The 24,693-nt window shown below is 40.6% G+C and overlaps 1 protein-coding gene across 1 annotated transcript in view; it reads left to right on the plus strand.

Annotated features, from left to right (window-relative positions):
* The window catches only part of LOC134859577 (dedicator of cytokinesis protein 2), a 90,176-nt gene extending 70,890 nt beyond the window's left edge, over positions 1–19,286 (plus strand). The window contains exons 27-51 of the mRNA XM_063876117.1: positions 551–649; positions 798–892; positions 1,693–1,771; positions 1,894–1,994; positions 2,294–2,352; positions 2,831–2,979; positions 3,263–3,348; positions 3,673–3,829; positions 6,063–6,103; positions 8,233–8,323; positions 9,210–9,320; positions 9,814–9,903; positions 10,871–10,975; positions 11,498–11,639; positions 11,969–12,050; positions 12,219–12,303; positions 12,626–12,712; positions 12,952–13,128; positions 13,555–13,638; positions 13,719–13,856; positions 14,355–14,479; positions 16,594–16,798; positions 16,920–17,025; positions 17,667–17,815; positions 18,412–19,286. Coding sequence (XP_063732187.1) covers positions 551–649; positions 798–892; positions 1,693–1,771; positions 1,894–1,994; positions 2,294–2,352; positions 2,831–2,979; positions 3,263–3,348; positions 3,673–3,829; positions 6,063–6,103; positions 8,233–8,323; positions 9,210–9,320; positions 9,814–9,903; positions 10,871–10,975; positions 11,498–11,639; positions 11,969–12,050; positions 12,219–12,303; positions 12,626–12,712; positions 12,952–13,128; positions 13,555–13,638; positions 13,719–13,856; positions 14,355–14,479; positions 16,594–16,798; positions 16,920–17,025; positions 17,667–17,815; positions 18,412–18,435 — 2,667 coding nt within the window. The 3' untranslated portion in view covers positions 18,436–19,286. The remainder of the gene's footprint in view (positions 1–550; positions 650–797; positions 893–1,692; positions 1,772–1,893; positions 1,995–2,293; positions 2,353–2,830; positions 2,980–3,262; positions 3,349–3,672; positions 3,830–6,062; positions 6,104–8,232; positions 8,324–9,209; positions 9,321–9,813; positions 9,904–10,870; positions 10,976–11,497; positions 11,640–11,968; positions 12,051–12,218; positions 12,304–12,625; positions 12,713–12,951; positions 13,129–13,554; positions 13,639–13,718; positions 13,857–14,354; positions 14,480–16,593; positions 16,799–16,919; positions 17,026–17,666; positions 17,816–18,411) is intronic.
* Positions 19,287–24,693: the final 5,407 nt, after the last annotated feature.

The following is a 24,693-nucleotide window of genomic DNA, read 5'->3' on the forward strand; positions in this document are numbered from 1 at the left end:
GTCAAATAGATTTGAAAGATGGATTAATAGATAGATTAAATTTAATGGGGAATTCCTATTGCTTTAATGTCTATTTTCTTTATTTGTATTGCATAGAATTTCACAAAATGTGATTGAAATCTTCAGCCGAGAGCCACAATTCAAACTGAAGACGCTGCTGCTCCTCCTGGCAATGTCTATGTTTGTTCATAGTAATTATGGTAATTTGTGAATAATATTGCGGTAAACACTTGGTAATGCATACAGCGTCATTATAAATAACATCACAACGCCTTACTCGTGGCCCTATTCCTCCACGTCCAGCATGTGATGATGTTAATGCTGCTTGCACTTTAGTAAAAACTGCAGCTCAAATTAGCGAGTGACATAATTGCTTGGAGGTATTCTCTGAAAATCACCTCAGGCAGTCTTTGACATGGTATAGCAAGAAATTACATTTAGTGATTTAAATGTTGTTCGCTTCAGATGAATAGCACTCGGTTTAAGAACAGCTGCACTGTGCCCCAAAAAGTAATGATGCATCTCTCTCTCGCACAATTTCCATTTGTAGTCCAGGGTGGTTGCCTGCATGACAGCTATCCTCAGTCAGATGGATGATCGTCACTATGAAACATACATTGAAACCTTCGCTGGATCCTCTGATCTGGTGGTAAGTATACAGACCCCTGTAGACGTCAAAATGCTAAATACGTATATGTTAAATATACGCTGTTGGGGAAAACAATCTCCCAAGGGTAATACATTAAGATAAAGTTTGATACACTCACATTCTCTTTCAATTGTTCGTGTCACTGCAGGACTTCCTGATGGAGTCCTTCCTGCTTTTCAAGGACCTGATTGGGAAACATGTGTACCCCTCTGACTGGATGGCCATGATCATGGTACAGAACAGGTACTACAAGCATGCACGTACCTGAGATCTAAAACATCCTCCTAATTCTCCCAGGTCTCTAACTGAAAAGGCCACAACTGCCCCAGCCCGACCGGCTGTTGGGTCATTGAGGTTTGGTGTGTGTGTGTGAATTATATAAAATATTGTTGACATACACACAACCCCACACAGGGATAAGTTAGAGATAGCAAAGCTGGGGCTCAGGGCTGCAAAGATGAAAAAGGCTGATGTGACCAAAGCATTTATTAGTGAGCTGCTGTGGTGTATTTTTTAGGCTGTAAGCTAGAAGAAAGGCTACAACTCTGTCAGAGGAAGAGAAAGGGGAAAAGAGGTTAAATTGAGAGTGGAAGAAAGACAGGTTGATAAGAGTCTGCAAACTGGGGTTAGGAGAGGTAGAGTAAGTCAAGGTAAGGCAGAGGGAGTCTCAGTTAGCTGTGAATAACCATGATTGATATATGACTAGAGCCCAGGTAGAAAGACCGGTGCTACCTAACTTTTCATCAGGTCACCACTCACTGATACACCTGCTTCCTGTTTGAAGCTATCAGGATCTGTTATTGTGATAGAAGTTTAGAATCTGACGCAATTTCACAAACTTATGTCTGAAATACCACTATGAAGTTGAGAGGCAGAGCTGCTGTCAAAGCTGTTGTTCTTGATAAACAAACAAGGGGCATTTTTGATCATTAAAACATATGACTCTTTTTTTATTCCTAGAGATGGTTGTTTCTTTAAGGATGTGTGTTATTTATTTTAAAACAATCAAACAACGGCATGAGGAAGTTCTTTTTGTCCATCAGAGTGTTCCTGAGAGCCATCAACACGTATGCAGACACGATGAACCAGAAGTTCCTCAATAACGACGACTTTGAAGTACAGGTAAATGTGTTTGTGTATTTACAGGCTTTCTATAACATTGACGGTACTTGTTTGCCTGGTTTTAAATAACATAGATCTGTATTTTCTCCCTCTCCTTTTCCCCACTCTTTCTACCCATCTAGTTGTGGAATAACTACTTCCACTTGGCGGTGGCGTTTATTACCCAAGAATCTCTGCAGCTTCAGCATTTCTCGCCAACTAAGAGGAACAAGATTTTGGCCAAGTGAGAGAAGGGGCATTTCATTTCCTAATTTACCACAGTTACTCCCCAAGCTCTAATGAAACACTCAGTGATTTGTGATCTATTTTAGAGTCTGCATTTACCGTTTACACTCCCACTGTGTGACGCCTGTTGATAGACATTCAATTGGGTTCATGTTGGGGCAGAATAGCACCGCATTATATTTCCCACTGGGATGTTCAGTTTCTGAAGGTGAAAATAACAGCATTCATCAAGACATTGCTTCTTAAACCCACTCTCTTTCTGTCTCTGTTTATGTGCTTCTTTCTGTCTTAAATCAGATATGGAGATATGAGAAGACTCATCGGCTTCGCTATACGCGACATCTGGTACAAACTAGGTAAAGAAATATAGTTTATAAAAGTGTGGTTGTTTTCCTGCTTTTGGGAATGCAAATGTGTGTTCTCCTTCACAGCGAGATAGACTTATGTGTTTGTGTGTGTGTATACTGTAGGTAGGTGCACAACACAACCAAGGGCCAGTGGAATTTGTTTTCTGTATAACATGGTAATGAGGGTTCACAATGTCAGCACCTTTTCACATAAATATAACATAGTGCTCTTTAAATAAAATTCAGAGTGCTACTTGGTATTCAGCGAAAGCTGCATGTACACGGTTATTTCCTTGAAATAGAAAGCAGTGTTCTTTATTGTAGAAGGAAAAACTGCTTTTGAATTAGGATGTGTTTGTGGACGTGGAACATTTGGGGACCCTTCCTGAGGACAACAATTGGAACAGGTGGTGAGCAAGGGGAGATGGGTCGGATATGATGTTACTTGCTTTTTTTCATAACGTGTGTGTTTGTGTCTGTGTTTCAGGTAGCCATAAGATCTGTTTCATCCCTGGCATGGTGGGTCCCATCCTGGAGATGACTTTGATCCCAGAAGAAGAGCTGAGGAGGGCCACCATCCCTATCTTCTTCGACATGATCACCTGTGAAAATGCACACTCTGGAAACTTCCAGAAGGTAAACACACATACAAGCATACGGTAATGTGTGAACCTTTGCAGTGAAAAATATAAATATTTACATTTTATATTACAAATGTACTTTTACATGAACTAAATACACACAGAAACACTGACACACACACATTGTCCATATACATCGATTTCCTTTGACACTGCGTGAAAGTAAAAGAGACACCCTAATTATGCTTGCATAATTGATTTCTTCTCTAGTCTTCCTCTCATTTGTTTTCTCTTCTCCTCGTTTGCCCTGTCTCACTTTCTTTGTTTTTCCTCTGTAGTTTGAGAATGAGATCATTCTGAAGTTGGACCATGAGGTGGAGGGTGGAGGAGGAGACGAGCGATACATGCAACTACTGGAGACCATGTAAGTATACAACCATTACGGCAACCAATAATGCTGGAAAACATAGACTTCGTCTGTCAATAAACAAAAAGAGACCAATAAAAGTGATAGTACTGCCAAAATATGGTTTTACATCTAAGAAATGATTTAAATTATGGTTGGCCTAGCTTTGCTATTGTCCGAGAAAATGAATTCAGAGAGTGGATTTCCTGCTCACCCTCAAATGTTCAATTTGGATTCACATCCCTGGTTTGCCAGGAATACGCTCACAAAATCTGCAGCATAAAACATGGAATTAAAGGGGCGTATCCTCTGATGATTAACTTGCGGATGCTTGTCTGCCAGCCTGCTGGACTGTGCTGCAGAGAAGCCCACACTGAGGCCACAGGTGCAGCACTTTGTTTCCTTGGTGAAGGGACTCCTCATTCGTCTCCTTGACTACCGCACCGTGATGAACGATGACAGCCGCAACAACCGCATGAGCTGCACCGTCAACCTTCTTGTAAGTCCCAAACTTTCAAATCCCTCCTCCACTAGCAAGGCATTGAAGTCAGTTTCAGTAACAAAATGTGGAGTTAGAACTAGGTAAGCAGGCATGTCCTTTAATAATGTCATCATAGTTTTGGTTTCCTGATGTTTCATCGATGCCCTGCAGTCTTTCAAAATCTCTGTAGTGTGTAAACCTGGCATGTGTTTCCATTGATTTGCATTTATTGACACCTGCCTCATGATTCATGCACATGTGCTGGTCTCAGAAACACACACACACACACACACACACACACACACACACACACACATACACACACACACACACACACACACACACACACACACACACACACACACACACACACACACACACACACACACACACACACACACATAAACCTACATCAATAAACTCATTATTCATTGAAAGACTACTATATGAAGAGACTAGTAAGTGAGTTTGTTCCACAGAGACCTCGGTCAATAATCTCAGCCATGCCAAAAGGGCCACACCGATTGAAGACTTCATTATGCAACACTGCTAGTACGCCTTGTCTTTCATGCTAAAGTCTTTGTAGGCCTTTTCCACTTCTGTTTGGGAGCAAATTGATCTTAGGAAAAGGATTCATCTCTGTGTCTAGTCACACCACTGTTTTTGCAGAGGGTTGCATCAGCGCCTGTCTGCTGCACAGCTTCCCTCTCATGTGATCTCCTAATCAGATTCTCTCTCATGGTATACTCAAGTTTAGTCTACCCACCTAAGATCCTTTCCACAGCAGATTATGTCACATAATTCTTCCTCCATAATACATTTTGCATCATTTATATCTGTTTGGATATGGATTCTTTCCCGAGAATTTTTTATATTTTTGAGGACATTTCTGAGACTCTAACTGTAGCAGTATGAGTTAATTATGGGTGGTCATGTCCGTGTGGGTATATTATTATGTGTTATTTTCCCATTAGAGTTGAGGCTGTTGGCACATGCCAGAGATGTTTAGCTTGTTGCCCATGACAGCTGCCCATTAGCTAGTCTGTTTCATTTGTTTGGAAAGCTAAAAAAAATCCCTCCTGCAGGGGAGCAGGCACTACTGCACTCTCCTAACTGTGCCCTTCCTCCCTCTGACTTCACTTAGGACGTGCACTTTTATACACACAATCACGTAGGTATTCATAGGTATATGCTCCCTCATGCAGATGCACTCTCAAAGAAACACCTGTACTCTTGTACACAGACATACACACAGCTCAGGCTAAAATAACCTCTGCTAACCTTGTGCCAAAAGGCTTTCCAGATTAACTTTAAGCCACCAAAAAAAGCTTGTTTGTGTGATTATCTCCATTTAAAATAAACATATGGATTTTTAAATGCCATGTGGCTGTGAGGTAGTACCATTGTCCTTTAATCGGAAGGTTGTGGGTTTGATCCCAGTCTCTGCAGTCAACATGTCGAGGTATCGTCGGGCAAGATATGTAACCTCTAGTTTCTCCTGATGGCATTGCCAACAGTGTGTGAATGTTAGCTTTCTTGAGCTGGTGGCCCATTGCTCTGTATGAATGCAGTGTGAATGATGACTTCTAAATGTAAAACGCATTGAGGAATTGTAAAGACTGGATAAAGGGCTATATAAATAAAAGTCTGTTTACCATATTCCTTGTGTGTGTTCATTGAGGAACGATGTATAGAAGTCGATAGCTTCATTGTACCGTGTATTTGTGATGTATATGTCAAACATATGTGTTGACAGTGGTTGTGAGCTTCATGTAAATGCACTAAAATGTGGCTACTGAAGTTAAAATGCAATGATGCAAACAATGATCTATACCGTATGATCTTATGATCAAAAATAGAGCACATATAATGTATATTGATAGGCATGCCGTATCCTTTGGCTTCACAGTGAATTTTAGTGTGTGTTTTTTTTACTTTTATGCGTTTGCGACTATTATTTTGTCTGCTGGCTTGTGCTAGTGATCAGTTCGTTTCACTCCTCTGGTCTCTATAGATGTCCTTAAACTTCATTAAACTGGGAGTTTGTGCTGCTTATCTAACAACTCCAGCACACTAACACTCGCACAGGCAATCAGAAGTATTACAAATATAACACACACACATCAATTTAGACAAACACTCTCCCACGCAAATACAAAAGAGTTAGTGAGTCAGTGCAGCATTTAAAATGACCTTAGAAATCTCACACACATACAAATGTTGACTGACACTAACCATTTCTATTTCACAGAACTTTTACAAGGACATCAATCGTGAAGGGATGTATATCAGGTATTTATGTGCTGAATTTGACATGAAATACATTTAAGTGGTGTGTGTGTGTGTGTGTGTGTGTGTGTGTGTGTGTGTGTGTGTGTGTGTGTGTGTGTGTGTGTGTGTGTGTGTGTGTGTGTGTGTGTGTGTGTGTGTGTGTGTGTGTGTGTGTGTGTGTGTGTGGGGCTCCATAATCTGACAAGGGATTATATGAGTCCCACTGAATTAATGTCAGAATCCACGGGATCAGCTCTTGGTCTGGCTGGAGGGCGAGGAGGGAAAAAAGAGAGACATGATTGGCAGGGAGGGAGAGCGGGAGGGGAAAATGCAATGTGTCAGGTCCCACGTGCATTTCTGGCGTTGGCTTATGGACCTAATTAGACATCTATGTGTTCAAATGAGAGCTCAGGTCTGTGGTTGGTGAGCAGCCTCCGTCTCTCCTGTGGAGAATAGGGTTAACATTTGGCCGGCTCCCCTAGTTCACGTTAGCATATACACCCAGTTTAATGGAATCGATCAATTAGTCAATCCCATTTTATTTTTATAGACTAAAATCACAAATTACACATTTTTCTCAAGAGGTTTACAGTCTGTACAGCATACACCATAACTAAACATTAGATAACTACATACAGCATGTGTTATGTTATTAGTCATAATGTTATCTTACACAGTAGCTATATTACTCAGGGCCATGTGTGGATAATAAAACCACAAACTAATTAGGTGGTTGCTCAGGGTGTGAATTATGGACCATTACATAAGCATCTTAATTTCTTACATTCATATTTTAAATGATACAACAGTTAATGCTTGCTTGATTACTGAATATTTCCTGTAATGTACTGTATTAGGTATCTATTTGTAGTATTCATACTAAACACATTTGCATTGAGCAGAAGTAATTTAATGCTAGACTGAAAACCAGTGGAAATGGTTGTTGGTTTATGGCACGCTAAGTGAACTGTGTCTCTATTGTGTGTTTCATTTCACTAAGTGTTAATTAGAGGGCAACATTAGATTGATCTGAAATGAAATAAATTCTCCAAACCTAATTTTCCTCTAAGTTTCCTTACAACCAGATATATACTAATTAAAAGACTCCTGCCAATGCAATTTGAAAACCACCTGTGATTAACACACCCGGAGAGATAGGGGACGAGAGGGAATGGAATAGTCAGGGAAGGTGAAAAAGAACAGGAAACATGGAAAGGAGAGACAAACAGTGAAGGTGAATCCAAGCTTCTCAAAAACAACAACACACTATGTTAGCCTCGTCTCTGGGTCTAACATAGTGGTTTCCTGTGTGCTTCTACACAATGTAACTTTTTGAAATGATAAAGCCAATCACCACCATCTTTGTACAAGCACGCTGCATCATTGGCTCAAAAACGATGATATTTACTCCTTATCGTGGCATTGTAATAAAAAAATAACAAGGATTATTTCTATACTCGATAGTTTTGAAGCAATTTGTTTGGAGCCTAAAATGATCAAGGTTTGGTATTTGGCCCAATTCTTTATGTGACTCTGGTGGAGTTTTTAAACGAATAAAAGGAAATAAAAGGAAGAAGATGACGTGAGGTTCAAAAAAAGAAAGCGAGACCCTTCAACAAGCAGCTATACGCATTAACCCAAAGAGTGCATCCATACTGCACAAGCATACAGAGGGTTTGTCATTTGAAAACATCAACTGTAGAAACCACTGCTTGCTTGCTTCGTCATCAATGCCTTAGCAAGAAAGTGCAGCCTCTGGCGATCTGGCAGAACGTTCTTTTCCAGACAAGAAACAAAAAATCATCAAACCTGAAGATGGAAGAGTAAATGGGTTCACTAGCAGCCCAATACTCCCATTTTCCTCCTGTCGGGTTCATAAAACATCTTTGGGCTACAAAACATCTGACTGTTTATAAGACAGACTTTAAATTGTCCTTCCGTTTGTTTGCATGTGTATGCCCTGAATGACCTTTGTATTGTTGTGTATATACTCCAGGGTAGGTATATTGTGTATGTGAGCATTAGACATATTGAGTGAGACAGTGACACACTCATGATTAATGCTGCCCAACAGTGTCATCTAGTGGATTGATGTACAAGTTGCATACTAAATGAACTTGACCTGTGCGTTCTTACACGTGTGTGCTCAGGTACCTTTACAAGTTGAGGGACCTTCATCTGGAGGGTGAAAACTACACGGAGGCAGCATACACTCTGCTGCTCCACTCTCGCCTGCTCAAGGTAGGTCACACACACACACACACACACACACACACACACACACACACACACACACACACACACACACGCACACACACAGAGGATATTTTGTCATTTTAATGCCCGAGCTAGTTTCTTGGTCTGTCTAATCGCTTGTCTGTGAGCCACGAATGAGACAGTTTTTTATGGGCTGATAAATGGGTCCTGGCCTCCAATGATTAAGCTCTGCCTTTAGTTTATGGCATTGCATCGGCCACTGGTGCTGCATCACTATGGTGATTGATTCCTTGAGTCTGTATGTGTGCAGGTTTTTTGTGTGAGTGTCGGTGCACACGTGTCTGTGTGTGTTTGACCTCTTTTGTCTCTTCAACTCTTTTATAGGATACTTAGGGTTTCACAGAGAGGGACAGAGGAATAGGGGCATCGCTCCCTCTCTCTCTCTGTCTCTCTGCAGTTGAACTCTATAACATTTTTTATAATCTCAATTCATGTCTAGTGTCAGTCCTGTCACGTCTGCTTCATGTGCATGGGCAGTAAGGCACAGCATGCTGTAATCCTCTTCTTCCACATTTCACTGATCATTGTGCACTTTAAGTTCAGTTTCTAAATGAATTTCTGTGCAATTATGTAATGGAAGATAAATTATTCTCTCATTTCTATGATAAATGAGCATTGTGCTGTTTGTTTTGGTGCACACTCTGTTTATCCAAAATATTGAATAATTACAACAAACAAATTAGCCTGAAGTTCTTTTCCTCTTTTGTTTTAACGTCATTATGAATGGGAAAGTAAAACACTTGTTTGGTCCGACTGTACCCTTTATGACTTCACCTTGACATACTGCTTCTCACATTTTGTTACTGTCCTCTCATCTTTATTAACATCGTCCATCCTGTCTCCATTTCAGTGGTTGGATGAGATGTGCAGCCCCCAGTTTGAGTTCCACGGCTTCCAAACGCAGCGGCAGCTCAAAGAAACGCTCTACGACACCATCATCGACTACTTTGACAAGGGCAAGGTCAGCATGGTTTTATAATACAGCCTGATCCACCGTCTTGACCTTCATAAAGTAGTGTGATAATTAGAAAAATGGTGATAAACACTCCAAATGATATATACTCTCTGAAGAAGTTTTTAGCAGGACAGTTCATCTTTTCGTTTGGAAGTAGCAAAACTTCTGAACTTGTCACACAAACGATTGAGAAAATAGTTTCTAAAGCCTCTAAGATCAGAATTCAAGGCATACACTTTTATTTTACCAAAAATGTTCCTTTCCTGTATCAAGTATTCAGTCATAGTCTTTGTGTGATGTCAGATTCGCTCGGTAGTCTCCATGTGTGCTTTATGTTCTCTGAAGCCTTGAAAGAGACATTTCGCTTCACTCTCCAGAGACCTTGAAACAGATTTCACAAGAAAAATCCCACCAAGACAGCTGTTGCCGATTCAGATGTACAGTATAAGCAGATGGTGTAATGAAGGACACTTGTGTGTGTTTGTTTGTGTGCTTTTAGATGTGGGAAGAGGCCATCACTCTCTGCAAGGAACTGGCTGAACAGTATGAAAATGAGATCTTTGACTACGAGTTACTCAGCAAGAGACTGGTAATACATGATCTCAAACCGTTTTTCATCTGCAGTTATCATAATCACACATTTTTCCCCGTATTTTTCACTCTTCCGTCTTAAATTCCTCTTCATAAACGTTATATTTATGACCTTGGGTGTAAGGGAGTGTTTGCAGGAAAGAAAGTGTCTTCAGGCCATTTATACAAGTCTTTGATAGCTGCATTAAAATAGCGTATTGGACCTTATGTTCATTGTTCAAATGCTTGTTGGCCTTTTGACAGTAAAACAGAATCCATACAAAGTGTTTAACTGCCTTTGAGTAAGTTGCACATTGCTCAGAGAGTATCGTTTCAGCAGTTTCAACACTTGATAAGTCCTCTGCACTTTAAAATTGCTTTTTAAATTGATATGTATTAAACTATTCAAGTCGCCCTTCAATTTTGTTGTGAAGAACTCTTGTTTGAGATTTCACAATTACTAGATGACCCCAGAAGAGGGATTCGTCATTGTCGACTTCAAACACTTCTTACTATCAATCAATCTTGTGTTTCTTGCTTCTCTTGCTCTGTCACCACAGCAGTAGATTCCTTCCTTCACAAATCCAACAGCACATTCTCCTCTTTCTCCCCTTCACTGAACCCGCCCCCTCCCCTCAACACACTTTTCCCAACAATTTAAAATATCTCTCTCTCTCTTTAAATGACTGCAGCAGTGGCTCAGCTAATACCAAATGAATGTGGTTATATCAATGACAGACATTGCCCTTGGATACTAGGCGCTTTTATTTTTTTCTACATCTATCACGCTCAGAGACCCAGCATTCTGCTGAGGGTGGCTATGTCTTTGGCACAAGCTGATAAAACTGCTACGGCTGCACCATCTGAACTTTCCATCCTTTGTCTCTCTCTTTGTCCTCTCTCTCTCTCTCTCTCTCTCTCTCTCTCTCTCTCTCTCTCTCTCTCTCTCTCTCTCTCTCTCTCTCTCTCTCTCTCTCCATTCGCAGGAGAAACAAGCCAAGTTTTATGAAAACATCATGAAGATCTTGAGGCCTAAGCCGGACTACTTTGCAGTGGGCTACTACGGACAGGGCTACCCTCCATTCCTCAGGGTTTGTGTTTCTCGTGGTTTAGTTTGAATGCATATTAAACAGTTGGAGCACACTGTTTCACACTGTGTGTAAGGAATACATGGGTATTACGCACTATCCTTTCTTGTACAAAGCAGTCGAAGCCAATGCGTATTCTCCATTATCTGCACTGAAGCTTAGCTATTTAAAATTGCAACAGTAAACAATTTTCCAAACACACGAGCAATATGGTTAACAGAATGGGGCATATTGTACCTTCAGGGAGCGTTGTTGATCTGTGGATTTCAGCAAGTTTGTTTGTAGCTCCAATATTCATTAGATGTGTTTATCTGCTTTGGTAAGGAGTATGATAAAGGAAGCAAGTCAGTGAGTAGTGGCTCAGGGCAATGATAAGGGAGACCAGGCATAGGGCCAGAAATATATGCAAGCACTACCAACCGTGTGTAAAAAGAGAATTTCCCTGTGTTGATCACAGGCTAAAAAGGGGTTTAATTATCACCGGTACTCACACTGTTTTATAACATACATATCTTATCGGTGCAGAACAAGGTGTTTATCCACCGTGGCAAGGAGTACGAACGCAGAGAGGACTTCCAGAACCATTTGATGAGCCAGTTCCCCAGCGCCCTGCACCTCAACACCACCACCATGCCAGGAGACGACATCAAGAACTGTCCACTGCAGTGTATCCTCGTAGCACATGCAGAAATACACTAATGTGCAGCCATAGTAGTACATAGAAAGATGTACAAGCTATTCTGGGTTTTACAGTCAAGTGTAGTAATGCTCAGTCCTGTACTGTATACATAGAGTACACTTTAATATGTATAATATATTGTCACAGAGACATTTTTCTTTACATTTGTTGTACCATTTGCTGTATATATCTTAAAACCTGCCACTGGAGGTCTGAGGTGTTGTCGGTACTGTAACTATCAGTTTGTAGATTCTGACACAGCTGTGGATGTACTGTCCAAGCTGTATTGATGTTTCTTCCTGAGCATTATGAACCAGATATCCAGTGTTTCACAGTGCAGCCAGTCCTCGAGATTCCCCCCCGCCTGAAGAACAAGCCTGTTCCTGACCAGATTATCAAGTCAGTCAAAGAGCATGTTTAACTGCTCATATTTTCAAATAAAAATGTTGTGGTGTATGAAATGACGTGAAAAATGGTCCTGACAGTGTTGCGACCCCTCTTAGTAAATTAGTTCTTTATTTTCCTTGTGTGCCTTTAACCTCAGTATCGGTCTTCTTTTTTGTGCAGCTTCTACAAGTCCAACTACGTGCAGCGCTTTCACTATTCCAGACCGGTGAAGAAAGGACCTGTGGACCCAAACAATGAATTTGTTGTGAGTTTTTTCCTTTTGTTTTTTATGATAAGACTTAAGACAGCTGAGAAAGTCTTTCAGAAGTTATTGTGTACTTGCATCAGTCTGGAAAGACAAAAACAATAAGGCTGATAAATCGTCCTCCATATGGACATTTTTTATTTCTAATTTTCTGCTTTGTTCTCGTAACTATATATTTTCTTGTACGCTCTAGCATCGACCAACACTACTCCCTCTCTGTGCCTCTGCACTCAATGCTACCTATACCCTTAATACATTATATATTATCTTGTTATTTACAATTGCAGAGGCTCATCTAATCCTTTTTCAAATCTGTTTTCAGTCAATGTGGATTGAGCGCACAACCTTCACCACTGTGTACAAGCTGCCAGGGATCCTGCGCTGGTTTGAGGCTACTGACATGAAACATGTGAGTCTGTGCTTGGTTGGGTGGGGGGGGTTACTCCATTTTTGTTCTCAGCTAATGCCTCCTCTTTTAGGTCCCTGTATCCCCACCACCAACACATTTCTTTTAACTATATGTTTTTCCAACATTACACTCCAGAACTCCCCTCTCCTACTTCATTGGTCTCTTCTTATTCCATATTAATTACATTTCTTTCTACTCAAACCCTCTACTCTTTTTTACCACTTGGTTTCTCCCTCCAGACTACCCTGTCTCCATTGGAGAACGCCATAGAGACCATGGAGTCCACCAACGAGAAGATTCTCACCATGATCAACCAGTATCAGGCTGACTTGACCCTTCCCATCAACCCCCTCTCCATGCTGCTCAATGGCATTGTGGACCCAGCTGTCATGGGTGGCTTTGCCAAGTATGAAAAGGTAAACTGTAGAGAATCAGCTTGGTCCTCCCCACTTTATAACTCCTGTTCTAGATCAGATAAAGACCATTGTCATATAGACTTCTTAAAACTAATGTAGGAAAAGTAGAGCTCAGTTTATTATACCTATCACATAATCATGCATTAAGGGATATCTGAGCTGTAATGATGAAAATCCTTATCATCTCCTGAGGCTTAATTACAATAAAATTACAAATTTCATTAAATGCAAAGAACATTTTATTCATAACTAGAAACATCATTAGTATTATTTCTCTAACACCATTCAGTGATTTAATATCCCACACCAGATAATATCAGTGAGGGGGGGAAGTCAGTGATTTATTAACAAACTGCCTGGGCAGGTGAAACCTAATGCCACAATTCTTTAAATTAATTAATTGAATTGAATGTTTCTTTGTATCAGGCGTTCTTTACCGAAGAGTACACTCAGCAGCACCCAGAGGACAAAGATAAACTGCTGCGCCTAAAGGACCTCATCGCATGGCAGGTACTGAACACGCCAACACACATTTCACATACACAACACATGTGAACGTTCTGTTGACACCATAATATTTGTATTTACAGATCCCATTACTGGGCGGTGGGATCGCTCTCCATGGCAAGAGAGTGATGGAGGCCCTTCGTCCTTTCCACGAGCGCATGGAGGAGTGTTTCAAACAGCTGAAGAAGAAAGTGGAGAAGGAGTACGGAGTGAGAGAGCTGGTAAGAACAGGGGAGAAGGAGAGCTGACAAAAAGCTTGGAGAGAGTTTTCACTAAACATGTCTCTGTAAACCAAAACATGTTTTTTTCTGAGAGGCTGGACACAGATCTACCCTGGTAGCACTGTGCTAATTAAGCTGCAAATGAGCTGACCGAGACATATTTTACAGATCAAAGTACTCACAAAAGCCTTCAAGTGTAGTGTTGATATGGGATTTGTACCTTTTTTTAATTTCTCTACAACTAGAGCATGGCTCAGATGATCTGACTGCTAAATGTGGTCGTTAATGGGTGTAAATAGGCACGGCCCTTCAGGAGAGATTAAGCTAATGATGGGAATGGGGGTGCTAGGCGAAGAGGACGTTGCTTTTCCTGCATTTTCGAATGATGTACTTCTGCTTTGTTTTACTGTCTAAGAACCATACTAGACAGTGAAACAACGCAGAAATACAGGACTACCTTCTATTTATAATAATATTTTTGTTGAAATCAATTTCCAGCCAGACTTGGATGAGAGGAAGTCCACTCGTCCACGCTCCATGCTGCGCTCCATTCGTCACTCCATCATCTCGATCTCCTCACTGCAGGGATCTGAATGTGGCACTCCAACCAAACTCAATGACAGGTAACATACACGTCCAACCCAATCACATACTCACAGTTGATATAATAAATGTGAAATCCCCAAAAACTTTAAAATCTGCCTATATTTATATTGTGTTTGATTTATTTCATACAACTTAAATCAGCTTTTTATCAGTGTTAATACATTGCTTTTAAATCTACTCTTTCAATATACAGTGGGGCAAAAAAGTATTTAGTCAGCCACCAATTGTGCAAGTTCTCCCATTTAAAAAGATGAGAGAGGCCTGTAATTTTCATCATAGGTATACTTCAACTATGAGAGACAGAATGAGAAAAAAAAATCCAGGAAATCACATTGAAGGATTTTTAAAGAATTTATTTTCAAATGATTGTGGAAAATAAGTATTTGGTCAATAACAAAAGTTCATCTCAATACTTTGTTATATACCCTTTGTTGGCAATGACAGAGGTCAAACGTTTTCTGTAAGTCTTCACAAGGTTTTCACACACTGTTGCTGGTATTTTGGCCCATTCCTCCATGCAGATCTCCTCTAAAGCAGTGATGTTTTGGGGCTGTCGCTGGGCAACACGGACTTTCAACTCCCTCCAAAGATTTTCTATGGGGTCGAGATCTGGAGACTGGCTAGGCCACTCCAGGACCTTGAAATGCTTCTTACGAAGCCACTCCTTCGTTGCCCTGGCGGTGTGTTTGGGATCATTGTCATGCTGAAAGACCCAACCACGCTTCATCTTCAGTGCCCTTGCTGATGGAAGGAGGTTTTCACTCAAAATCTCACGATACATAGCCCCATTCATTCTTTCCTTTACACGGATCAGTCGTCCTGGTCCCTTTGCAGAAAAACAGCCCCAAAGCATGATGTTTCCACCCCCATGCTTCACAGTAGGTATGGTGTTCTTTGGATGCAACTCTGCATTCTTTCTCCTCCAAACACGACGAGCTGAGTTTTTACCAAAAAGTTCTATTTTGGTTTCATCTGACCATATGACATTCTCCCAATCCTCTTCTGGATCATCCAAATGCACTCTAGCAAACTTCAGACGGGCCTGGACATGTACTGGCTTAAGCAGGGGGACACGTCTGGAACTGCAGGATTTAAGTCCCTGGCGGCGTAGTGTGTTACTGATGGTAGCCTCTGTTACTTTGGTCCCAGCTCTCTGCAGGTCATTCACTAGGTCCCCCCGTGTGGTTCTGGGATTTTTGCTCACCGTTCTTGTGATCATTTTGACCCCACGGGGTGAGATCTTGCGTGGAGCCCCAGATGGAGGGAGATTAGCAGTGGTCTTGTATGTCTTCCATTTTCTAATAATTGCTCCCACAGTTGATTTCTTCACACCAAGCTGCTTACCTATTGCAGATTCAGTTTTCCCAGCCTGGTGCAGGTCTACAATTGTGTCTCTGGTCTCCTTTGACAGCTCTTTGGTCTTGGCCATAGTGGAGTTTGGAGTATGACTGTTTGAGGTTGTGGACAGGTGTCTTTTATACTGATAACGAGTTCAAAAAGGTGCCATTAATACAGGTAACGAGTGGAGGACAGAGGAGCCTCTTAAAGAAGAAGTTACAGGTCTGTGAGAGCCAGAAATCTTGCTTGTTTGTAGGTGACCAAATACTTATTTTACCGAGGAATTTACCAATTAATTCTTTAAAAATCCTACAATGTGATTTCCTGGATTTTTTTTTCTCATTCTGTCTCTCATAGTTGAGGTATACCTATGATGAAAATTACAGACCTCTCTCATCTTTTTAAATGGGAAAACTTGCACAATTGGTGGCTGACTAAATACTTTTTTGCCCCACTGTACCTGTAAACTGCTGTAGTTGCAGAAGCTGATAGTTTACACAATGTTTTGTGCTTTGAACATTGAGTTTTCATTTGTGGAATGCTGTGAGCACACATTGTACATGGTATTCATTATGTAATTATGTTTGTGATTCATTATGTAAAGAAAATGTAAGATGGATCAGCAATTACTATTAAAGCAATGTGCGTTGTTTAATTTTGTTTAGTTTAGTTTTATTGGCAAAAGGTTGAGTATATTTTTTATCTCAAACTGCATGTTCTTTATAAAAAATGAACTCCCAAAACAACCTGGATATGAAAAACCAAGAGTTAACCTCTGTCTTCCTGCTCACAGGGACCCCCCCCCTGAGTCCCCCACCTCCTGGAGCGCCACCCTGCCACGCTCCAGCGGCAGCTTGAGTGGCAGTACTGCGGAGGGAGTGGTGACGGTGGGTGACGCAGAGGTCAAACTGAGGAAGAGTAAGAAGAAGAAGAAGAGGAGCAGCATGATCTTCATCACAGAGGAAAGGGAAAGGGTTAATACAATGGATTGCAAACGGGTGAGATTGGGCTCTGGTGGGAGGAAAGGATGAGAAAGTAAAGAAGTGAAAAAGACAGCACGAGCCGAGTATGTGAGGCGGTGTTGGTTCTGAGCTCTGTTTGATCTCTGTCTCCCTCTAGCTGTCCAAGAAACAGGAGTTCCGCAGTGACACCAACCTGTGTGAGCCGAATGAAGAAAACGTGTCGCTGACTAATGCCAACTCCAGATCCCTGCCCGCCATCACAGGTGATCACAATGTCTCATGTCGCTTCATAGTGAACTGCAGTTAAACCAATGAGCAAAGAACCCATTAAGTAAAAATAGAGAGTCTCGTACTGAGAGGAAGTATTGCTTTTTCCCTGACTGAAGGGAAAGCGTACACAAGGTCATGGCAGGAATACAAACAAATTGGCAAGCCGGGGAGTGTTGCAGTAATAGCCTGACCTAACACCAGCCCGATGGAAGGGGGCAAATTAGGGAATCAGTCATGTCCGTAGTAATTGTTACAGAACTAGGCGGCAGTGCCATCTAGTTTATATTTCATTGTTTTGGTTACATGACCCTGCACTTTTTACAGTGCATCAAACTACAAATCACTGTTTCTCTGGCTTCCTGCCATGTTCGACCAGGCAAGTTGAGCCAGCATTAAATGTGGTGTTAATACTCTACAACATCTCTGTTTAGCAGCACTGGCTACAAGCTGTACGGCCTCAGTGAACATGCACACAGTGCCACCGGTGTTGCCAGAGTACACAGTTAATCAGTATAATAGCTGCAGGAGCACAATTATTCACTTTAATCGGCCCTGCTGCAGGAGGAGGCAGAGGGGTCTTTGTAAGCTGGTAATCAACGAGACACCACTAAATCCTCGCTGTTTCTGTGTGTAGGTCTGTCCTTGGCGGTGGTGGCTGGAGCAGAGGATGTGGACTCTGTCAGAGCAAGGAGGGACAGTAAGAGCATGTCTGTCTGTGGGACCTCTGACCGAACAGCGGACAGGCGCTCAAAGGGTGTCATCAACCTCATCTTCAAGTCCAAGGTGAGACCAACTGATTAATTTTAGCCCGGTAGAGATACATCACGTTGACATTTATTAACAGGACGATGGTTTGGTTAGAGATTTAAAAATCTTTGGGTGCAACATGTATCCATTTTCTTGCCGAGTCTGAAAGGGGAGGGTTTACACCACTCTGATGTGTGTATGCTAAATAACCACCAACAGCCAGGAGAAGGTAAACCTAGCATAAAGGTTGGAAACAGTTAGTCTGGACATGTATAATAGAGAAAAGAGAAAAAAAAAACCTATACTTTGGTTAAGTATATGACTGCTGGCTATATTTATCGCACAGACATGAAGAGCGAGAGATGTATTAATCATTTCATCTAGCTCTCGGGAAGAAAGTGAGTAATCATATTCCCTACACTCTCTTGCTATTTCTTTAACAGGAAGTACTGCACATGTGTTACCAAAATTAGTCTTATGTTATCAAGACCTTTCCAAAAAATGTGACTGAACTAATCTAGTGATATGTATTGTTTACATAATCCATTCTTTTTTACCCTTAACTGTGAGTAACCCTGCATTTACATGAAGCATGTTTGTTTGTTTGTTTGTTTGTTTGTTTGTTTCAACAGAGCTCCAAATCAGAGAAGATGTGAAGCATGGTGACTCAGCCGGACAAGGCCTATCATTTATCATCCTCTATGTATTGCTTGTTAACTTTACTTATCCTTATGCATTTGTATTCAGCAAGAAGTTCACATAAACCTGCAAGCAAAACCAAATGATGGTCAGTCAGTCAGTCAGTCAGTCAGTCAGTCAGTCAGTCAGTCAGTCAGTCAGTCAGTCTGCCTGTCAGTCTCAGTATTGCTGTTGCCTTAATATAATTGATTTTTACCTGTCAATAAAGACTATTTTTATGGCGTGACCTTTTTCCTGGTAATTCAAATGATTTCCAGTGGAGCTAAATGCCATCTTGCAGGTTTTCAATCAATTCCGCTTCTTCAAGAACAAGCAAACACAAACAATCCCGCAGACGTGCTTGATTAAAAAGCTTATTATACGCGTTTCAGCATTGATGGGACTGACTGAAGGTAATGGGAAAATAATCATTTGAAGAAGCAAAAAGGTTACTGTGTCCTCCCAAAGGACTTTAACAAGACACGCTGTATAAAAGCTTTACCGCTGAAACAAAAACAACAAAGTCTAATACGTTTAAAAATAATGGGAAGCAACAAACCTTGAAGTTGAGACAAAACTGTTTAATCTTATTGTTTGTTATGCATTGGTTGGCATTTTATTTTTAATCTAAAAACATCAATCTTTAAGGAATAGTTTGAATTGTTTGCTAATCGCCTTATTGCTCTGATTCAAGGATTACCTATTCTTCTTCTGTTTGGTGTAATCACATTGTCCTTTCTTTTTTTACCAAAATGTAATTGAGGAAAAGTTAATGGTGTGTTGCATTAAACGTACTCCAGGAGGGACAATTTCCTGAGTAACATTTTAACTAGTTACACCTCTGATCTGTATAAGAAGCTTATAAGCCTGTGTTCTTATATGTTAAGATATTCCTTTAATAACCTGTAGTATTGTTTTCCAAGATGCATGAAACTGGGTGATTTATTCTTCTTGCCATAGATGCTGGTTAGTCTTTTTGGAAGTCACCAGAAGATACTTAGTTTGTGAGTAAGATCACAGTTTTAGTCCATTTATTTCTTAAAGAATCTGATCACTGACCTAAACAGGATGTACAGGTCTGCAGAAAAAGTGTTTGTATGGCTCCCTGGATCAGAGCAGCTCTTGCTGTCCAGAGGAAAAACAAACTGATGGAGTGGTGAGCTTTCCTCTCTCCTCCTCAAGCAGAAACACAAATATGAGTAGGAGAAACATTGCAGCCTAAAGGACACAAGCCATAAAAGTGTATTGCATGGCTTGTGTTTTCTCGCCCTCACTCTGAATGCAACTATACCTTTGATAGTCCTGAATGATGATTTGAGGAAATGAGGTGGGCAGGAAATGAGCTTAAGTCTTTACCTTCCTTATGACATTACTGATATTTAATACAAATATTAAGATAAATTGTTAAAAGGGCAGCCAGGCTGTTGCGTGATGAATATGAATTAGTGGCCTGTGAAGCCAATGAGGGCGATCATGTATAACCTAGATTGGTAAAAGGTCATTATGTCAGAAAATATAATTTGAATTAAGCTCTTTAAATGATTCATGGATGTGGATGAATAACCCATATTTGCCCAGTGGTGGGTTTTTATTTCCTCATGGTCTCTCTGTCTCCTGTGAGAGAGCAGATAGTCAGAGGGTGATTAAGAACAATGGAGACATTTTTCCTTTCCCTTATTAATACCGCCATTATCTGGTGCCACACTGACCACCAGGTCTCTGTACAGCCAATTTAAAGTTGCAGAATAGCCTTTTAAAAGTAGTCTACAGTCCTGTACGGCGATACTTCAGACTGAAGTGTGGCCCGTCTGATTAAAGCATTGCTGCGTGACCACAGAGTGATTTTAGTTCAAAGATTCATCTCACTTCTACAAAAAAGGATGGATTGGGTTGGTGGCTAAGTTAAATGACATGCCATATATTCTCAAAGCGAATGAAGGTGCTGCATCGCATCACTGGACAGCAGATAAATTCCCATCTAAAGTATTAACACTGTCCTGGAAAGTGTGTAAATTTACCAAAACACTGATCGATAAAATCTCTGGTGCAGAAAGGTAGGAATGTATAAAACATTGAATTTTGAAATATACAAGTACAAGAAGCTAACAAAGCTATCAGCTATCATTTATTTGAACACTTGTTAAAACTGTGACTCATTGTTAAGGGCTTGTGGCTATTTGCATCATATTCATATCAAAGTTAATGATCCTTTCAGCTCTGCGGCTTCTTTGGTTTCCAGATTTAAAACCTGTCAAAAACTTAACACACAACTCCTGCACTTATTATCAAGTATTAGTTTACGCCTCTGAAGGTTCTTGTGATTTAGTTTGAAGCTTTTATTGGAGCAGTCATTCTGTTCGGTGCTATTACTTACATGTCATATTAATTGGAATAACTCATGTGCTCTGGTATCATATTGCATGCTGCATGTTTAAGACTGTGGCAACAGCAAAAGTTGTATCTGTTAAAAGCTCATGATGTATCCTTGCTCAACCTGTGCCTGTTCAATTACTGTTCACCAATACATGAGTATAATATAAGTGCTGTTAAAAGCATATTTACATCTTAAATCCTCTGAGCTTCATTTGGACTTTCTTCTGAGGAATATATCAGCAAGCACTGCTGAGTTTCACTCGAATAGCGTATTTCTTTTTTGTGTGATACATTTTGGAAAATGTTTTAAAATAATGAATTTCACAGCTGCAAGCAGAGGATACTGAGCCCTAAAGTTTATAAAGAAGATGTGGGTTTTTATGTCAGCAGTATTTTACACACAGAATTATATCTTGCTTCTACAAAGCCCATGTGAATGCCCCTGACTTATGGATGAAGTGAACCAACAGAAAGTTAAAGTGAACTCTCAGTTTGTAAAAACAACCCTAAACAGTGAAGGCAGACCCAGACTTGTTATGACCGATGTTTGTATAATAACTCTGGTCAGACTGAAGAGTTGGTTTATAGAAAACAACAAACCTTTCCATAATACTTGCTGTAGCTTGTCAGTGTTTCCCCCAGAGAGACAAAATGCTTGGATACTTTAAAAGCGGGTGCTTTGTCTGAAATTTCACTGTCAGAAAATATGATTGAAGGCGTTGTGGAACATGGAAAGGTCTTTTATTTATTTAGGATGTAGTTAAACGGTCAGTAAATTATAGATGGACTCAGTTTTGGCTTTTCAATATCTATCTAAACTGAGCATTTCTGCACAGAGCCTGCTGGGCCTCCGCTCTGTCAGCCTGACTCTTTTAGAAGTCATAATGACTTTCATAATATGCAGTTAATGGCGTAATAACGGTGGCAATTTGAAAACAGTGATACTAATTGTTAGAACAGCAGCAGCAAGCTCATTTACAGCTAATTTCAAAGCAATTGTATCACTCCACAATCACTGAGCCTGTTAAAACTGAGGGTGGCAGGCTCATGTCTCTGTAGCATCATAGAGAGTTGCAGTTGTGATCCTTGTCCACTAGGGAGCAGTAAAACATTGATGTACGGAATGGAGAAGTAAAAAAAAAGAAAAGGTTACCCAGACCACCGGCATGAAGGTTCTGAATTTTAAGGCAAGTGTAGAAAAGAGCTGTTTAAATGTAAACTCTTGCGTCAACTCCATTCCCACCTTGAAGAAAAGTTTACCAAGAAAAGTAGTTGGTTTTTTTGTACCCGTGACAGAAAGTGAGAATGAAGCTGCCGTGAATGTGTTATGCTATTGTGTGTTTTTGTCACAATGAAGCATAAGCTATAATGTCACAGCTGCAGCAATTTACTCATCTCTACTGCCAGACAGCATCCTCCTCACCAAGATGGCAGCCGTCCAGATGAAACAGGAGCAGAAACTCATTACTATGGATCTGAAGGTATGATGCACTCCATTCACAGGCTCCTCTTAATCATGAAATTCACTTTCTCCTGTTGGCCACAAAACATCTGTCAAAACACTCTCAGGGAATGTTTCTGCGTCAAAGCTAAGCAATGGATGGGGAACATTAACTTCAGGTGAAAATACTTTTCCTGGTCTTATATTTTAAATTCAATCGTTAAATTTAGCTGGAGGTTTTATTGTGTTTTCTCCCTCTAAAGTCATACGTATGCACACACCGTTTTCTCATTCCCTCTGCTCACAGTTTGCCTTTGGTCTGCAATGTTTTCATCAATGTTCCCTTTTTTCCAGCCAAGGTCTTAAAATCTAATCAAATAGTCATAAATGTGTGTTTGTGCAAGTGAAGGATAGTTGAGTTTAAGGAACAATGGGAATATTTGTAACATCAATAACTGTGTCTGGTATTAATATTGGAGGATGGAAAGAGGGCACATCCACAAAACAGAAACTGTTACATGAGTAGGCTAAGTAAAGTCTCCTTAGCCTCTGGTTTTCTCTATGTATATGCCACCTTTTTATTTTGGATACCCCCATCCAGCCTGTAGGGTGCAGTGTTGACATGTGCCAGCAGTGAGCTCCTATACACTTGGATGGAGGAAGCTGAAGTATAAAGGCTGTTCAATAGAGGACACAACTCCATAAATCAAATCTAATAACATGGTGGTTCTCAGCCATCTTTCTCTTCCCACCCTCTGCTCTTCTACTGTCAGCTCAGGTTCCTCTCCCTGCCTCCTTGTTATCGTCTTATTCTTACTTTGCCATCACTTCATCCTCCTCCTTACTATTTACCCCCCCCAGACTCTGGAAAGTGTCTCGATCTCTCTGACAGGTTCCACAAACAGCTGATGGGGAGCCGAAAGTGGAACAGTGCTGCTGTGAGTTTTAATGGGGCTCCTTGGTAATCCATAATCTGACAGCTCATCAAAGCAGGCCATGCTGCTCATGTTCCCTCGTTCTGGGATCACTTACCAGGATACATGTGAGTGTGATGTACCACATGTAAGCTGTGCCTTCAGGATTGGGAATTTGAGTCATGTATATGTTTAATATAGGTTAGCAAATTGCATGTGGTTAACCATAAAACTACTGTTTAATTTCAGTAACAGTATGACAAGACCGTACTCTTCTTTGTGTCTGCTTTCTTACTAATAACTCAATGTATACATTTTCTTTTTTTTTCCTTTTGTAGAGGTACAGAAAGGGTTTTGTATCTGCGTCAAGTTGATATAGTTTCTCACCTAACTTTGAAATTGAAAATGCACACCAGAAAAAAGGAAGAGATAAATACAAACCCCCAACATTAATACAGTGCATTTACCCATGGAGCATACACTACATTACCCAGTCAATACCCTGCATGATGTGTCTGAATTGAGACATTTAGTCAAAATGCAACACTACCAACGTTTGGACCTGATTTGGTCTTTGTAGGACTGTCAATCTGTTTATTGTACCAGTCGCCCTACTTTAACATTCAAGCCAGGATAGTTAACGATGTCTGGAGGGAAAAGACACCATTGATAACCCGATGAAAGAGCAGGATTATCGAGGATTGTGGATCAGTCTGCCATTCAGTCTACTTTAATAATTGTGTGTATCCAAGTATTCATTCCACCTGCTATGATAAAGTAAGCAGCACATTGGGATCAGCATGATTCAGCATTTTTAATCAGCAGTAACAGCACTACAGCCCATTCATTTGTAAGTAATCAGGTTGTAGCACACAACATGCTGTGCGGTTGAGCATTCAAGGCAAATGAATTAAACTCTTGTTGTTTTTTGTCTGATACTAACTTCTCTGCACCAAGCTTTGTTGCTGAAAAATTGAAGCCATCGCTGAAGTGCAAAACAACGCAGTTTCTCAAATAGCCTCTTCGAGAAGCAGGTAAATCTTACAGACCCATATCCCTTATTTTAATATCCAACCTTTGCTGCAGAAATCAACATGTTTAAAGCTTGGCACAAATGTAGATGTTGGTCTCTAATGTAAATTCCCTCTCTAAAGTGTACAGAGGTGAATTTATACATAGATCAACTATTTAAATGGTATTAGGTTTAAAGTCATGGCAGCCTTGATTGACAGGTGGGCGCTCTCAAAGGTTGTTGGTTACTTATGTCTGTTATGTCACCCTGGGTTGCCTCATCTCAACCAACAATCCACAGCTTTGCCCATTTTTAGATTAGTTTGGAGTAAGGAGGAGACACCAAATTTAAGATCCACAATGTTTTTTCATAAACTTACCAGTGACATCACAGAAACTTCATCCATACTTTATACAATCTATGGTCCGTCTGCTTAAAATGAAGCTAAAGCCAGTAGCCAAAGTACCCAACCATAGGTTAGTTTAGCAACAAGACT

The sequence above is a fragment of the Eleginops maclovinus genome, chromosome 23 (genome assembly GCF_036324505.1).
Source record: "Eleginops maclovinus isolate JMC-PN-2008 ecotype Puerto Natales chromosome 23, JC_Emac_rtc_rv5, whole genome shotgun sequence".
NCBI classification, from domain to species: domain Eukaryota; kingdom Metazoa; phylum Chordata; class Actinopteri; order Perciformes; family Eleginopidae; genus Eleginops; species Eleginops maclovinus.